The 18,585-nt window shown below is 48.2% G+C and overlaps 1 protein-coding gene across 1 annotated transcript in view; it reads left to right on the top strand.

Moving 5' to 3' along the window:
• The window catches only part of CELSR3 (cadherin EGF LAG seven-pass G-type receptor 3), an 86,692-nt gene that overhangs the window by 12,818 nt on the left and 55,289 nt on the right, over positions 1-18,585 (top strand). The window contains exon 2 of the mRNA XM_088662324.1: positions 17,163-17,795. Coding sequence (XP_088518450.1) covers positions 17,163-17,795 — 633 coding nt within the window. The remainder of the gene's footprint in view (positions 1-17,162; positions 17,796-18,585) is intronic.

The raw sequence follows: 18,585 nt of genomic DNA on the forward strand, positions 1-18,585 counted from the left end.
ATTGATCAAAGCAGCTGAGCATTAGTCCCTTTCCCCATTTGTATCACCCAGTGCCCTGGATGATCCACTGGCTCATCCAGTGCCGTGGCTACAGGGGGTGCGAGCTGGGGTTTTTTTGCTCTGGGTTAGGGGCATAGCGAGGCGCTGCGACACCCGGGGTGGCAAATTGCCATGCACCCGGGTGGGAGAGGCATCGCTACGTAATGATGCATGCGTCGTTATGTGGTGGGGTATCGCCGCCGCCCCGCGCCTCCAAAGCTGCGCGCCTCGCTCCAGCTACAAACTTCAGGTAAAAAGCTTGCTCAGCCACCACACTGAGTGGGCTTTTTATCTGTAGTTTGTAGCTGGAGAGAGGCACGCAGCTTTGGAGGCACTGGGGGCGGCGATACCCCGCCACATAATGACGCATGTGTCGTTATGTAACACGCATGCATGTTACGTGGCGCGGTATTGCCGCCCCCCCTGCGCCTCCAAAGCTGTGTGCCTCGCTCCACTACAGGCTTTGGAGTCGCCGATCACGGGGCGGGGACGCGGCCCCATGTGACACCCCCTCCAGGGCGGTGCCCGGGGCATACCACCCCCCGCCTAATAGCCCACCCTTTAACCAAAAAGGTTCACAGAGTATCTTCTGAAAACAACATCTAAGATGGCCAGCAAAATAGGAAATGGGAAATAGGGTTGACAGATCAGCAGTATCCCTGACCCTGAGATTTCAGGATCGAAACCTGAGACCAAGGGGTGGCCTCTGGTGATGTCACAGGGACAGAGCCTGGAGACAGAGGTTAATTGGGAGAGGGGAGGGGAAAAGGGAAGACACCTTCCCAGAAGGGAAGACACCAGTCAGTTCCTACCAGGCTGAAGCTTATATGCTGCATGCACAGTCAGATGTCTCAAGATGTGTGTGTGGGCAAGTGTGCATGCTGGGAGTGCCAAACTGAGTCTTTGACCAAATAAAGCCAAGTTTCACCCCTGGGCTCATTCACACTTCTGCTTGCCCTGCCACTTTCCCCTGGGAAAGCCCCTGGTTACTGCTGAATCAGCAAACTTCAATTGGGTTTTCTCTGGATTGACATTAGCTCTGATTTAACGCTTAAGGGAAAGGGCAAAAATGCTCAGACCCATGCCTAGAGAACATAGGACAAGCAGGAAAGTGCGGGCACTCCCTTTGCCACCAAGTGCTGCCTGGGCTCACTCCTGTAATATTCCAGGAGCAGAGGAACATTCCGCTTAGCTCTCGGCAACCGTAACCCCACTCTAGATGTGCATAAATGTTTGGCGAAAGCCACTGTGACCTGTCCATGCAACCACTTGCTGTGCCTGCCTTCGTGCGCCTGCAACTACATGTTGAGGAAGCTCCCTGTGGGAGAGGGACATGAATATTCACCAGCCTCTAGCTCTTCATCAGTTGCCAGGACCTGCGTTTCTCGAGAATGGCTGAGGCTCTCTGATTAAAATTACTCCTGGGGGGGGGGGGGTTAGCGCTTCCAGCAGGCTTTGGGCTGCCTTTGTGTGTCGATTGAAAGGTGGGGAGGGGGGAGGGGGGTCCTCCTCTTAACCATCTGCTTCCCTTTAATGTTGAACAGATTGTGAGTCTGGGCGAGAGGCCGGAGCACCAGTCAGGATTGCACTGCAAGCACTACTCGCAACGTAACGCAGCCACTGAAAATAACCCTCGCAGCGTGCATTTGCATGTGTGCTTCTGCATGTGTACATGCACCTGTTCTGCCCACAAGACCGCCTTGCTTGTGCACAGTGATTCGTGATGACACATTGTTCCCAAGAAAGCTTGCGAGATTGCCAGCTTACCACTATGTGCTCGGAGCTATGTGGGGAATGAATTGGCCAGAAGAATTGGCCGCTCCCTTAATGCTAGAGATCTCTGTCCAGAACTGAATGTGTGGTAAATGCTGTTCTCCTGCCCACTTTACAAGATATTCAATGAGTGCTGATATGGGTTGCTTTCCATGCCATTTTCTTCTAGGTGGGTTTAATTTGTTTGCTCACTTCTTACGGTACATAAGAGCCAGATGACATTGCCATTGAAGCCCTACAATCTAATCTGCTCTCTGTTGCCCTTCCATTTATTGTTATTTATATATTCAAGACTATCTATACGCTGCTTGGTTGTAAAACAAACAACAAAACCTCTAAGCAATTTACAAAATTATAAAGTATTAAAATTATAGCTAGAAAGCATGTAGTCAAAGGGTGGTTAACAGCTGCAGCAGTTAAAAAGAAATAAAACATTGTTGTTGTTGTTGTTCAGTTGTGTTCGACTCTTTGTGACCCCATGGACCAGAGCACGCCAGGCACTCCTGTCTTCCACTGCCTCCCACAGTTTGGTCAAACTCATGTTGGTAGCTTCGAGAACACAGTCCAACCATCTCGTCCTCTGTCGTCCCCTTCTCCTAGTGCCCTCAGTCTTTCCCAACATCAGAGTCTTTTCCAGGGAGTCTTCTCTTCTCTTGAGGTGGCCAAAGTATTGGAGCCTCAGCTTCAGGATCTGTCCTTCCAGTGAGCACTCGGGGCTGATTTCCTTAAGAATGGATAGGTTTGATCTTCTTGCAGTCCATGGGACTCTCAAGAGTTTCCTCCAGCACCATAATTCAAAAGCATCAATTCTTCGGCGATCAGCCTTCTTTATGGTCCAGCTCTCACTTCCATAAAACATACGTAGATTCTATGCGTCTGGATAGGCTGGCCTAAATAAAAATGTTTTAAGCGGGCATTAAAAATAGCACAGTGAACTGCTGCAGTCAAGCTCTCCCAGTCCAGGAGAAATTGCAGAAATTGCAGGTGGTAAAAGATGCTTCTACCTACTGAGACTACTTGGGCCTCCAGTGACTGAACTGAGTCCAGAAGCACCCCCAAACTATGTACCTGTTCCTTCAGAGGGGGTGTAGCACCATCCAGGGCAGGGAGTTGACCAGTTTCTCTGCCATAGGAACCACTCATACACAGTGTCACAGTCTTGTCAGCTTAGCTTCCTTCATCCACACTGCATCCAAGCACTGGTCCACGGCTCACACAGCCTCCCCTGAGTCAGATGCATAGCTGCCAAGTACCCCGTATTTCCCAGGAAACCCCCGTTTTTCCTTACCGTTTCCTGGAGGTCTCCCGTTCCAGCTCCTCTCCCGTTAATTTCCCTTATTTTGGTTCCTGCCGGTGGCCATTTTTCTGGTGTTGCTTTGCCCATCTATGGGCACCGAAAATGGCCGGCGCCAACACCGGACGTTGCGTCTACGCACTTCCGGACATGCGTTGACGCGACTTCCGGCACCAGCACCGGCCATTTTCAGTGCCCATAGATGGGCAAAGCGACACCGGAAGTTGCGTCTACGCAATTTCTGGTGTTGTGCGGCTGCCGATCCCGGATTTCTCTGTGAGAGACTTGGCAGGTATGGTCAGATGCTATGGAGAAATAGAGCTCAGTGTTGTCAGTATACTGATGGCCCCTTGCCCCAAGACTCCTAATGACCACTGCCAGCAGTTTCATAGTCCTGGGGATAGAACCACCAAGGGAGCAGAAATCATTCTCCCAATGCTCCTGTCTGGACTCAGTTCCATAGGAAGGGCCGGAACTACCGTAACACAGTTCCTTCCCTCAGTTCCCATTCTATGAAGCCAGTCCAGGGGAATACCATGAAAAGTCATAGAGAGGCTGAGAAGCAAGGCTACTTTCTGTAAAGGTCATCCACCAGTGCATTCAATGACAGCTCAGTCCTATGGCTGAGTTGTGTGATATGGCACTTTAAAGACAACCACAGGGCCCATATAGAGTGGCAAAATGCAACTGTGAATTCTCTTTGCTACTGAATCTTTAACAAATCATTCTGGGCAACTTCCAGGCACAACTGGTTACTTAATTAGTTGCTTCCTACTCGGAGCCCAAGCAGTCCCATTCTTCTTCTTCTTCTTCTTCTTCTTCTTCTTCTTCTTCTTCTTCTTCTTCTTCTTCTTCTTCTTCTTCTTCTTCTTCTCCTCCTCCTCCTCCTCCTCCTCCTCCCCCTCCTCCTCCTCCCCATCATCATCATCATCATCACCACCACCACCACAATTGCACAATTATGATAATATGTAAATAGTAAGGTTGCTTGGGCTACAAGAAGGAAACAACTAATTAAAGGGCCACCCGGAAATGATTAATTAAAGGACCAGTAGTGAGGATAGTGTCTAATATTCATGGGTTCCAGAGAGTAGGTGATGGCACACTAAAAGGTTGATTGCCTCCCATCCTCACTGCTTGAGATGGCCGTTCTGCCTTGCCTCCTCTCAGGAAGGCAGTTTCTGCTCTGCAGCTTTCTTTGCATAATGAGTAATGCCATGCTCTGTGTGGGGAAGGCTTTTTTCTTCTCTGTTTTGCTGCATCAGAGGCATCAGCAGCAACCACCCTGTCAGCCTAATGGTCCATCTAGTGCTGTCCTGCTTACTCTCTGCCTGTCAGCCAATCTCCAGAGTCTTGGGCAGGTGATTTCCCCAGTCCATCCTTCTAGTGCCCCTACGTTGTCATTGCCGGGGTGTGAAAGCAGGAACTTCTATATGGAAAGTTTACCCAGGTCCACCAAGCATCGTTCGGTTGTTTCCACCCTTCATTTAAACCCACTGCCGTAGCCAGAAGCCATCCTTGTGCAGCAGCAGCAGCGATTCCCTGACTTACTGTGACCTGCTGGGGCAAATCAATGTTTGCTATCGATAAGGTGCTGCCTGGCCCAGATGTGAGCAGTGGGAGTGGGCACTGCAGCTGTCTGTTCCGCAAAGGGCAAAGGGCACGGACAGGGGGCTCCAGGAAGGGGCAGGAAGAAGAGGCGGCTGGGCCTCTGGGAACAAGTAAGATGGTATAAAGGCCATGTGTGGGGTCAGGGGTGAGCATGGAGGGGCAGCGGGTGAGGTGCAAAGTGAGGCCCAGGGAAAGCCTTTCTCTTTGTTCTTTGGGAGGCGAGAACCAGGAAGTGGATCTTTGGATGCCGCATTGAAAAGTAGAATTACTTGTGTTTGTTTTCGTCCTTCTTCCGGTGTAATATCCAAACAGGGAAGTTGTGCATCTCTCCCACAGTGGGGCGCATGAGCAATTGGATGGGTTGTGTGTGGTGCTGCTGCTGTTACGTTGTAAGCACTTGAATACATCTCAATCTGGTAGATCCCTGTTGGGAATCTGCGTGGGAATCCCCCCTGTATGTCAATCTGAGGTGCCTACAGCAGTGTTTCTCAACCTTTTTTGGGCCAAGGCACACTTGTTCCATGAAAAAAATCACGAGGCACACCACCATTAAAAAAGTTAAAAAATTTAACTCTGTGCCGCCCTATATTGACTATATAATTATGACTGTAAGAAACACTTGCCAATTGCTGTGTTGGTTGCAATCTCCTGTAATAAGGCTTCACAAGCCGCTGATTTCTCTGCCAGCACAATCCTTTGCTCAGCAAGTTTCAGGTTGAGCTCATCCAGCCAGCTTCTTTAAGTTTGTCTAAAACCACCCTCCCGCGGTGGTGGCTGTTGAGAGCTGCACTTGCCCCACGTCGTGACCCGGCCGGTTTCCTTTCTGGTGGGTCAGTGCTGGTTATTGGCGGCCGCCAGGCACGTGACAATGCAAATCGCCCTTCTCGTCGCCGCACGTCGCGGCACACCAGCCAGCGTCTCGCGGCACACTAGTGTGCCGCGGAACAGCGGTTGAGAAACGCTGGCCTACAGGAAGAGTTGCATATAGATATGACATAATCTGGCATAATAGGCCATGAACAAATTTGTTTATTATTACACGTATACATGTTTTATCCCCACAACAGCCCTGTGAAGCTGCTTAGGCTTCATGGCTGCAGAGGAAATATTTAGAGTCATTAGAAGTGACAAGATGTGGATTGTTCTGTGTGCTGAAACAAAGTGTAATTTTATCAGGGAATATTCCCTAAACTTTGAAGGGTGAAGGACTGCTTTTCTGTGTAGTGTGTGTCTGATATGTGTGCACACCCTAAAATTTTATAACAGCACAATCACGAGAATAGAAGTAGCATTTCAGATGTCACAGGCAGACCCTCCAGTTTGTAAGTGCACCTAGAGGCCCCAAAGCATTAGCAACCACCCCATGACCATGAAGTCCAGATTTAGAATTACTTAACTGTATCTTTTCCCCTGAAGCAGAGGAATAGGCGGGGGTGGGGTGCACAGCATGAGGATGCACAGCAGAATTTCCTGCTTTGGTTCCACATGAGGCTTAAAAGGGGATGATTCAAAAGAGAAATGAAAGCCCCCTGTGCTCCACACCCCCTACATCTCTGACTCCGCCATCGAGGAGATTAGCTCCTGTGCTGTTGCACCGGTGCCTTTATTTGCTCCCTTATTCCTCCCTTGCTCTTTCCACCCTCCACACATTCCTACCCCCCTTCCACCAGCTCTGTCTTATCTCCAGAGCTCCAGGGGTTATTGGTGCCAGCACCTGAGGCTTCCTCTGGAATTTTCCAGGGCTGCAAAAGGAAATCTCACTCTTTAAAGGACAAAAGAAGAAGAAGAAGAAGGGGAAGGAAGAGCTATTTCCATCGTTAAATCTTCCTGAGCTGTTAACTTCAAACAGGAACTAGAGGAATCAAAGTGCTTGTGTCTGGGCTCTGCAGCTGCCAAGGGAGAAGAAGACAATCAGACCTGAGTCGTACATGGAGGGGGTGCCATCAACTGGCTGCTTTTGGGGGTCAGCAGAAGGAGGGCATTTCTCTCTCTCTCTCTTTTACAACACTGTTTCCTTCCTGGAATATTGGTTCCCAGTTAGAGCAGCTTCAAAGAGTGGGGGACTGGGGTGCTTTGGGGGGCTGTGATGGAAGCATCCTTGCTTATTACCCTGGCCGTATCCATGGCTGGCTGTTTCTGCTTCCACCAAATCCTGCAAACGTGATAGTATACCTGAAGGAGTATCTCCACCCCCATCGATCACTCCGGACACTGAGGTCCAGCTCTGAGGGCCTTCTGGTGGTTCCCTCACTGCGAGAAGTGAGGTCACAGGGAACCAGGCAGAGGGCCTTCCCATCAGATGTCAAGGAAACAAACAACTATTTCACTTTTAGAAGACATCTGAAGGCAGCCCTGTTTAGGGAAGTTTTTAATGATTGATGTTTTATTGCATTTTTAATATTCTGTCGGGAGCTGCCCAGAGTGGCTGGGGAAACCCAGCCAGATGGGCGGGGTATAAATATATTATTATTATTATTATTATTATTATTATTATTATTATTATTATTATTTACAGGGAACTTGCTTCAAGTTCCCTTACAGAGATGTTCCTGAACCATGAACACCTGAAGAGGAAAAGTAGGGCCATATCTAGCGCTTAGGCATACTCAGAGTAAGCCCATTGAAATCAATCAGGGCCGTCTCAAGCAGGTCAGCCGCCCTGGCGCTGAGGCACAGAGATCGCTCCGGCGCCCCCGCCTTCACAGCACGCCCCGCGCCACCAGGACCTTACCTAGAGCCGGGCCTGAAATCAATGGACATGATGAAGGCTGTGATCCTAACCCCACTTTACTCTGGAGTCAGTAGATGTGACAAACTGATCCTATGTGTGCTGCCTTAGATCAGATCAAGGACCGCCTCTCCCCATAAGAACTGCCCCAGACCCTGTGATCATCATCTGAGGCCTTTTTTCATGTGCCTCCTTGAGAGGTCTGGAGGGTGGCAACACGAGAACAGGCCTTTTCTGTGGTGGCTCCCCGTTTGCGGAATGCTCTCCCCAGGGAGGCTTACCTGACGCCTATGTTACATATATTTAGGCACCAGGTGAAAATGTTTCTCTATCAGGCCTTTAATTAATCAGGCCTTTGTCTGGTTAACATTTTATGGCTGTTTAAATGTGTTTGTGGGAGATGGGGGTTTGGGGGTATGTTTTTGTTTTTATTGTGCATTTTTATGTGTTCTTGTTTTGTATTTTTATGTTGTGATCTTTGGATGAAGGGCAGTATCCAAATTTAATAAATAATAAGAAGGAAATGTTAATAAAAAACTGCCAAATCCAGCATTCTGTGTGAACATTCTACGCCTTGGTTGTCCATCAGAAATGGATTCGTACTCCAGCAGCCGAGTCCTGTCTAGCTTCCTCCCACCTCTGATGTAGGAATGGATTAGCATTTGAGGTGCCGGAGAAGCCGACTTCTTCGGAAACATCAGCCGTTACTGCAGCTGCAGGTGGGATATCAGGAAGAATGCAAGAGCGGCTTTCGATTTCAAGTTCAGGGCCTGATTGCTTTAAGGCAGCCTTACACAGTCTGGTTTCCCCAGATGTTTTGGACCACAGTCCCCAGCATCCCCTTATCTTTGGTCATGAGGCTGACCAGAATCGTAGTCCAGAACAGCTGGAGAGGCCCATTTAAGGGATGGAGCACAACTTGACCGCATGGCACATGTTTTGCATGGAGAAGACCTGAGCTTCAATCCCTGGCGTGTCCTGTTGAAATGAACAGGCAGCAGAGCAAACAATACTGTGCCACATGGATCTAATAACCTTACCTAGTATAAGGCAGCTCCCCCTGTTTCTGTACTGTATTTAGGAGGTCATTTCACTGAATCCCTCAGGAGGTTCTTTTACATCTTTAACAGTCACACAGCAAAGTGAACATTCAGTGGGTGAAGCATTTCCTGGCCTGAAATGCCACATGGGGGGATCTCTCCGCCTTTTGATGCGGCCCTCACCTCCCAGGGAGCATGCAGCATTGGCCGGATGCCTGAGCTTTCTGTATTGGTTTACTATTCTACCGACACCTCTTCAAGGGTGTTTAGCAATCCCATGGATGATGTGAGCTAATGGATTAAGGACGTCATGGTGCAGAGGACCTCTCTTAGGAAAGACAGTCCGGCCTGTGTTCAGATCCCCATTCCCTTCCAGCTCTAATGTCTCTGGCTGCTTTTTTTATTTAAAAAAACGGGGCATTGATAGAATGTGGGAAATGCATTTGCAGCTTCTGCAGGGGGCAAGTTAGTGGAGTGTGCTGGCTAACCCGAGCTGTCAGACAGAAAATCCTCCGCTGAAATCCCAATCAGCCATGAACTCACTAGGTGGCCCTAGGCAAGCCTCCCAGCCTGTCAGCTGTGTAATGCGTATAACATACCCTATGTGATAACTTTTGGGATGTCTGAACAAATATATTCCCTCTCAAATATGGGCCTATAGGGAGGTTGCAAAGTGACTGGAGCCCTATATGCACGCTAAATGGGATTAACCCACACACCTACCTGTGCATCTCTCTGAAACGCAGGTGGGGTTTTGCATTGGATGTCGCTGCTTTTTCCAATCCAGAGCATTGTGGGTGGTGGCGGGGAGCCTGCCTTGATGCTCCCCAGCCGAGCCTCCCTTGCAGCCTGCCGTCCAGCGTGACAAGCGGAGCATTAACCCCCTTGTGGATCTCCCCGGCAAACAGGGCCCATTTGTTGTGTGCTCTGCCTTGAAGTCTGGGTTATGTCAGCGCTGCGGGAGACACCAGATGCAATTATCTGCCATTCTGCAGGGCGGGCAGCTCATGCATAGAGAGGGGAGCGGAAAAGATGCTCCCGCTGTGCTGTCCCTGCAATACAATGCCTCCCTACGCGCCATGTTAACAGCTCATGACCCCCGGGCTTTTCCTGTCACAAGTCTATTGAGGAAGCTGGCTTAGGTGACAGAGCCCAGGGCTTAAGCTTGAGCCACTTTTCATTGCCAGGCTTCAACCTGGGAGCAGGAAGAGTGGGATGCTGACACAGAGATGTACCTGTATGGCTTTGCTGAAGATGCTCAGCCTCCCAGCCCTCTCTTAGCACCTCTTCCAAGGTCTCTTCTGTCACTTACGCTCATCATATATATATTTTTAAGTGCTCAGAACTACCAAGCTTGGTACAATAATGCAATTGACAAGGCGCTGCCTCCAGTATTACAATCCATCAGAGTAGTCTATAGATACATCTCAGAATTTAATCCCTGCAGTGGCACCATTAATATAGGGCAAGGAGGGGGGCATTTCCCCTTTTGTTTTTCAAACAGAAAATGGTGATTTCTATGTCATTTATTTATGAGGACATTTATATCCCACAATCCCTCCAAGGTGCTCGAGGTGGGGTACACAGCTCCCCCACCTCCCTGTTGTATCCTCACAAGAACCCTGGGAGGTTGTTTATTTATTAAATGCCTATACTGCTCTTCATCCAAGGATCACGGGGTGGTTTCAGCTGAGCAATGGTGACTGGCCCAAAGTCACCCAGGGGGCTTCGTGGTTAAGTGTGCGGTGGGTGGGTGGGATTTGAACTCTGGATCTCCCCCAAACTTGGGCCAGTGCTCTAACTGGATGATTCAATGCCCACCCCAACCTATATCTGTGGCCAACTCACGAGTTCTATTCTTGTGATGAGCAATGCCCACCTACTCAATCCATCCTAATGCCTCCTAAGGCATTGCTTGTTTATTTAACACCATCCAAATGCTTAGCAAAGTCCAGAAAGAAAAGGACTCCTGCCCTGAAGAGCTTACAGTCTAAAATTCAATATAGAGTAGACAAGAGAGGAAAAGAATGTAATGGTAAACAGGGAGAAGAGAATGTGCATGTATTTCAGTTGCAAGGTTTTATTCCAACTCTACCATAGTGGCCTATAGGCTTTGAAGGTGGGAGAGGAAATGAACACAGAGACCCTCCAGATGTCTTTTTTTTATTGTGTAGTTGTGGTGATTTCTTGCTTGTGATGGTATCAGGGCAGTTCCATGCAATCCCGCTTTCCAGAACTGTTTGTGCCTGCAAAGGTTCTGTGGTGGACAAAATGCTCTGTTGCCAACGAACACACACTGAATTCCTATAACTTTTTATATTACAAATATTTGGATGCTATCCCACTTTTGTCCCACTGCAGGGCAAGAGACAATGATGGAATGACAGTGCATGAGCAACTCATAAGGGGGAATGATGTGTGGACAGTCCACGATAAATCCACCACTGATGAACAAATATTGTTTTAGTGGCACGATGCAGGATACAACCCTGCAAACAGCAGCTACAACAATGCCAGTCAGGAGGGACCCGTTGAAAGTCCTGACTACGCTGTTTCTAATACATTTTTAAAAATCATTCCTCTGTAATATTGCAGAACATGCAATCCCCTGTTCTGATCTTCGCTTTGAACTAATTGTGTTGAAGATACTGCCACGGAGCTTATTGGACTCCACTGTGCCTGTTTGCTAATGGAGTGACAAGTTGTGGCTGTTGTTTCTGTGACTCATCTAAAGCATCTGTTCTTCATATGCTGGGAGAGTGTGGAATCATAAAAACACTTTGGCAAGAACTTTATTAGATATGTTAATGGCATCTTAAGAATCATTAGTCTCGTCAGGCTCATGAGCATCTTCCAGTTGAATGGAGCTTGACTGAACTACAATAACTAGGTGCAGATAACTTTTGGGGTGCCTGGGGAAGGGCTCACATACGGAAAGGGAAAAGATTCGTCTACTTTCCACCTACTGCAAGGTCACGGACTTGTGTCAATGTTGTCACTATGCTTGCTGCTAAAAATTAGTTGCAAAAATGCTTTTAAAATATGCATATATATTTTTTACAGTTTATCATGTTTTAGGAGTGTGCTGGATTTCTTTTTGATTCATAGCTTATATCAGCCTTCTTCAACCTGGTGCTCTTCAGATGACGGGCTACAATTCTCATCAGTTCTTGCCAGCATGATGTGTATTTTGGTTTGCTAGTTACCTTGAGTGAGCTTGTCAGAGAAAGATAGGAGGAGATGCTAATAAAAAATAGGACACAGTCTTCTCACCCTACCCTACCAATCTTAGTCTCTCTCTTTCTCTCTCTCTCTCTCTCTCTCTCCACACACATACACATACACACACAAATGTGAGCCTCTGAACTTTGTTGCACATCTGGTTCACAGCAAGTACCAGTATATGTAGAGTAATCTATGGGGCAATGTTTGTAACAAGGTAAGCAGTTTTCTGCGTGGGGCTGTGTGGAATCTCTATGGTAAGAGCTGGGGCAGCTTATTTCTGGTATTTCTTACCTACCCTCTCCCTTCAGGTCCCAGAGCAGGTGACATAAACCAAAATCCAATAATGAAATAATGAATATTCAACAAAACATAAAATGACAGGAATCAAAGCATAAAACAAATTCAACTAATAACACCATTTACAGGGAGGACAACCAAAGACTCATGGTGTAAATCCAAAAGACTCTATAGGGAGTGAGTTTCACAGCTTTGGGGCTGCCACAAAGAAGGCCCCGTAGGCATGGATAGTTGCTATTGGAAAGACAGGATTCAGAAGTCCTGCTGCACACCTCAGCATGCAGAATTCAACACAAAAACCTTTAGAACAGGGCAATCTGGGATTGGGAGGCATAATTCCTGATGCTTACAGGGTGTGGCCTATGAGTGCCATGGCTTATGTAGCTAAAGCAGCAGCACCTAGGCACAAAGGGGAAGTATTGGAAGGCTTGGGAGAATCCCAAAGTTTGCAGAAGCCCCTGAACAGCCTAATCAGGACTGAGCATGCTCATTGGCCATAGAATGTGGGAGGGGGCAATATTGGTTTGTTTTTGTTTTATTATGTATTACGTATTTTGTGTTCTAGTTTTGCATTGTTATGTTTTGAACTGCCCTGTGATTTTCAGAGAAAGGGCAGCTTATAAATTCATAATAGAATAATAGAATGTTGACTGACTGTAGAGGGGAAAATGGATAACCAGGAGCAGGGGATGGAGGGGGGCGGCTGGCATCCTGAACAGGGAGCACGCCTGTAATCCGCTACTCCACCGTGTGGAATTTGTGAGAGAGGGCCATAGAGCACCTGAGCAGCATCCCCTTTGTCTCCAAGTAGAGCTGGGAAAGAGTTCCTGCCTAAAACCCTGGAGAGCTTCTGCCTGTCAGTGCAGACAATACAGGGCCAGCTGGAACAATGGTCTGACTCTGGATGCGGGTGGCGCTGTGGTCTAAACCACGGAGCCTCTTCGACTTGCTGATCGGAAGGTTGGTGGTTCAAATCCCTGCGATGGGGTGAGCTCCCATTGCTCTGTCCCAGCTCTTTCCAACCTAGCAGTTTGAAAGCATACCAGGGTGAGTAGATAAATAGGTACCGCTGCTGTGGGGAGGTAAACAACATTTCTGTGCGCTCTGGTTTCCATCATGGTGTTCCGTTGCGCCAGAAGCGGTTTAGTCATGCTGACCACATGAGCCGGAAAGCTGTCTGTGGACAAACGCGGGCTCCCTCGCTTGGCCTGAAAGCGAGATGAGCGCTGCAACTCCATAGTCACCTTTGACTGGACTTAAGTGTCCAGGGGTCCTTTACCTTTGATCTTTACCTGACTCTGGATAAGGCAGCTTCCTATATGTTCCTAGAATCTTCTCTCCCCCACCTGGTGCTAACTCAAAAAGTCCTCTGTGGAGAATTAAGGCAGCTCGCTACCTGTTGACACTTGTGGGCACCATTATAAACTGTTGTGCAACCGCAGCGCATTGCCGAGGGCACAGAGTTCCGCTAATGCAGTGGCCGCTCTGGCTGGATGCCCCGTGGTGCTTTGTTATAGCTGAGAGGAGCGCACACTCTGGTTATAAATAGCCACAGCTGCACCTTGCCATTTTTCAGCTGCGGGAGAAAATATGAAATGTGTATAAATAAAAGCACAAAGAGAGCAAAGACATATGGGCAGGGTGTAATGGCTTGACTTCTTATTCCTCAGAAACTCTTTTCCAGGAGGGGACCATTCCATCACATTCATATTGGGATGTGCTCTGATTGGCTGCAGCTTCCTAGGGTTTCAGACAGCGGTTCTTCCTAGATCCACCACTGAATGTTACCATTTGAACCATTTCTCTCCATTTCTCACCCCCCACAATCTTAAGTTCGGTTCTCCACATTTCGACACCCGCATGTGATTTTATTCTAAAGTCCTCGTGCAAAATCCACTAGCAAACCTCTCCTAATACCGTAAAAGCTTTTGTCTGCAATTTTGCCAAAAATACTCATTTTTGCAAAAACATTCCCCAGAATAATGCATTTTAATGCTACTTTCACTAATATATGTACAGTATTGTAATGCACACTTTACCCTAGTATATGCATTTTTTTTGTACACTCGACTGGAGAATTGCATTGCAAAATTCGGAGAAGTGCAAATTTTGAAGGATGACTGTGTTTCTGTACTGTTCTAGCAATAGCAATGTACTGTTGTCAGCAATGGGCAGGAGCCTGAGAAGTGGGGGGATGCATGGGCCGAGGAGGCAGGGGGAGGAGGATGATCCAGGGGGAGGGGCCAGTGATTTGTGGGGTTATGTGCCATCCACTAGGCAGCTGCCGGTAGTGGTGGAAGAGGGGGGTTGAGAGGAGGAGACTGGGCAGCCAGAGAGAGGGTAGAAGGAGACAGGAAAAGAGCTGTGCTGGGTCTCAGAGTCTGGGGAGGCTGTGGCGCTCTCAGAGAGATTTGTGTCTTTGGAATCCCGAGTTACTCCCGCTGTTATCACCATGCTAGAAGGGAACAGTTAGAGAGGAGCCTTCAGGTCTTTGATTGCACAGAGTCAGACAAGGAAGTTTAAGAAGGTGGTGTGGGTCCTATGCTGTGGCTCCAATAGTCTGGTCCGCGGTCCACGGTTGCCTAGACAGCTAGGACAGGGGCAGATCTACTAGGAAACTAATGAAGCTTAATTTTCAGGGTCCCTAATCCTTGAGGGACCCCAGAAACAACTTTAGTCCACATTGCTTAAATAAAACGGTTCTAGTTGATGCAATTTGAGTTGCACGACTCAAATTGATTTTTTGTTGCATATATTTCAACTATCTCACAGTTTGAGAGTTGGTAGCACAGATGTTGTAAAGGTTGTTGTAAACAAGCCCATTGAAGAAGATAACAGTGGCTACCCAGACCTCATTGGGGGGGGCATCACAATACAACCCTTCAGGGATCCAGTTAATTGTCCTCACTAGTCTGGATATGTTTGGGACAAGGAGGGAGGTTTGCCTTTAGCCACGAACTGTATTTAATTTCTACCTCATCCCTAACCCTCATACAGCCCCCATCCTGCTCCAGGAAGAGAAGGGTAGCTGGCAATTGCAAGGCAAGAGCAAAGCCACTAGGTGGAGAGCGCTGTGTGTGTGTGTGTGTAAAGTGACAAATAGCATGCGAGTTAAAAGTCTGAAGATGGAGTACTCCATTTGGTGGTGAATGGCAAGGCTCCTTATGGTGATTGTAAAACATTGCTACAGTCCTGTAAATTTCCTCCGTCTATTGCTGAGTATCCATAAGCAACAACCCTGCCCTGAAGAGCTTATAGGCGGAAGATGTATTTCAAGGCAAATCGCTCACGAGATTCTAGCAATGAATGAATTTGTTGTTGTTGTTTAGTCGTTTAGTCGTGTCCGACTCTTCGTGACCCCATGGACCATAGCACACCAGGCACTCCTGTCTTGCACTGCCTCCCGCAGTTTGGTCAAACTCATGTTTTTTTGCAGAAGTTTGTGCAGGCCATGGAAAAGCATGCCGCAGGGACCCAGTTCTCTCCTCTGGTCTGAGCCTCTGGAGTCTGGAAGCTGCAATTAATATCAATAGATGGCTAATAGGGATAGAGGGAGCTGTATTATGCCAAAACAGAGAATTAGTCCATGGGTGGTGTACCATTGAGCCACAGCTCTTTGCCTTCCACTTTTCCCAGCACACGGCCTCACCTTCCATCCCGATGCATCCCTGTCCACATGGCTGTGAACAGTCCAGATCCACCCCACCCCACCCCCTTTTAAATTCCCCTGGTGCTTTCAGGTGCAAGTTTAATATTGTGAGCGAGTCATTGAGTTGTGGCAAATCAATAATTGGCAACAGGCTTCTTTCTTATTGGAATTTCCCCGGATTAAATGGGAGTGGGGAAATATGGGGTGGCATTTTGATGTGTGAAAAACTTGTGTGGATTAAAAACACCAGTCCCACATCCACACTATATATTTAATGTGTGTTTAAAGTTGCAGCCAAAAGAATCCTGGGAACTCTTTGTTTGTCAAGGCTGCTGTGAAGGCGAAACTACAGTTCCCAGGATTCTTTGGGGAGGGGGAGCCATGCGCTTTAAATGTGCATCAGGTGTGCTTTAAATGCATGGTGTGGGCGTGACTTGCACCTGTTCCATCATACCTATATACTTTATTGTAGAAACTTGGGCCATAAACACCTGAGAGTGGAACTCTGCTCATAGGATTCTCCTGCTGGCTAAGCTGGTCCAATGCAAAAGAAGGCAGGCTCGTGGACCTTTAATCATTGTATACAGTAGAAGCTGCAGGTGGTGGAAGGAATTCACACGAGTCACCTGCCTTTTCCCACCTGTGCGCGTCTGTGAGATGCATTGGATGAAGTGGGCTCTATTCAACGAAAGCTTAGACTAAAACAGTTAGTGCTTAAGTTGCTATACTGTAGTATTCTTAGTTGGTTTCATCAGATGATTGGTTCATCATATCCAAAGTGACCCTCCACATGTCCATTGTTCCCCTTAGCTGCCTTTATGGGGGACAGAGTGTTCTATGCTCTTGATTTCTCGCAGCTTGCTATAATCCACTTCCAGAACCCCAGCTCCTCCCTCCCCATTCAGAGACTCCCCCCCCAAAAAAATACAGTAAGCAAAACTCATATTCCCATACATAACACCACAACTTTTAGGAGTGTACTTCCTTAAAACACATTCCTGTTAAGTGACCCACAAGCTTTGGAACTGGTCTGTGATTTCCTAGAGAATTTGCCGTTCTCCCGCAAAGGTATGCACCCCCATTGTTCAGCCTGGACACTGAGGTCCAGCTCCGAGGGCCTTCTGGCGGTTCCCTCACCGCGAGAAGTGAAGTTACAGGGAACCAGGCAGAGGGCCTTCTCGGTAGTGGCACCCACCCTGTGGAACGCCCTCCCATCAGATGTCATGGAAACAAACAACTATTTCACTTTTAGAAGACATCTGAAGGCAGCCTTTTTTAAGGATTGATGTTTTATCGTGTTTTTAATATTCTGTTGGGAGCCACCCAGAGTGGCTGGGGAAACACAGCCAGATGGAGCGGGCTATAAATAACAATTAAATAAGTTGTTGTGTTCTGCTCCTCTTGCCAGTCTCAATTTGTGAGCCACTTTCTCTTGCATCAAGCATTTGCGTTTGAAGCCCTTCCCGCCGACCCCCTGTCCTAACCTCTCCCCTCTCTGCCCTGCAGACGGGATCCACAGTGTGACAGCCCAGTGCGTCCTGCGTGTCATCGTCATCACCGAGGACATGCTGGCCAACAGCATTACGGTGCGGCTGGAGAACATGTGGCAGGAGCGCTTCCTCTCTCCCCTCCTGGCCAACTTCCTGGAGGGCGTGGCCACCATCCTGGCCACCCCGAAGGAGGACGTCTTCATCTTCAACATCCAGAACGACACGGACGTCGGCGGGCAGGTGCTTAACGTCAGCTTCTCTGCCATGGCGCCCCACAGCGGCCATTTCTTCAGCTCGGAGGAGCTCCAGGAGCAGCTGTACATGAAGCGCATGACCCTGACCGCGGTCTCCATGCTGGAGGTGCTCCCCTTCGATGACAACGTCTGCCTCCGCGAGCCCTGCCAGAACTACATGAAGTGTATCTCGGTGCTCAAGTTTGACAGCTCGGCTCCCTTCATCGCCTCCGTCTCCACCCTCTTCCGGCCCATCCACCCCATAACGGGCCTGCGCTGCCGCTGCCCCCAGGGCTTCACCGGAGACTACTGCGAGATGGAGATCAACCTCTGCTATTCCAACCCCTGCCGCAACGGAGGGGTCTGCACCCGCAAGGAGGGCGGCTACACCTGCATTTGCCACCAGCACTTCACAGGTAAGGCTGTGAGCGAACCTCAGCAAAAAAGGAGGCTTGCTGTGGGACGGGGGGGGCAGCATTTTCCCAAATGAAATTCTGTTCTCAGGGGCTTCCATATGCCTAGTTAGGACCAGGCGGAGTCTGGGTGCCAAAGGGATCCACATTCTGCACTGAGGATACTAGACTAGGGTTACCAGACGTCCCTGTTTCCCGGGAACAGTCCCCGTATTTGCAAATAAGTGCCCAGACAAATTCCATCCCTAGAATGTCCCTGGATTTCATCTAATGTCCCCGGGAACATATAGGCAGGGTATAGATAAATAACAATTATTATTATTATTATTATTATTATTATTATTATCTTGCCTAGTACTTTTTTAATAGCCTTTTTAAAATGTACATTAAAAACACATTTAAAACACACACTGCTTGCTCTCAAGAATTTGGGAACTGTAGTTTACCCCTCAAAGAGCTATGATTCCCAGCACCCTTAACTACCAACAGTTTCGAGTATTCTTGGTGCTTTAAGTGCATGGTTCGTGCACAACCTCTGTTACGGGGGCTTTAAGTTACAACAACTGTGACTAGAAGAAAAACTTTCCCTCAATCACCTTCTCGCAAGATATTGGATTATTGGTCTGCAAGCCTGACTAACCAACCAAAGCTTATACCAAAGCTGCTTCCAAACGGGAGGCTCTGAGCGCTAATAAATCACTGCTTTTCTACTGTAAGCTATAAGTGGAATTGCAATTGACTTTCTACACTACTGGGGATATTGCACTTTTTCTGCCTGTTCATGGGCACGACA

The sequence above is a fragment of the Zootoca vivipara genome, chromosome 2 (assembly GCF_965207765.1).
Source record: "Zootoca vivipara chromosome 2, rZooViv2.hap1.1, whole genome shotgun sequence".
Taxonomy (NCBI): Eukaryota; Metazoa; Chordata; class Lepidosauria; order Squamata; family Lacertidae; genus Zootoca; species Zootoca vivipara.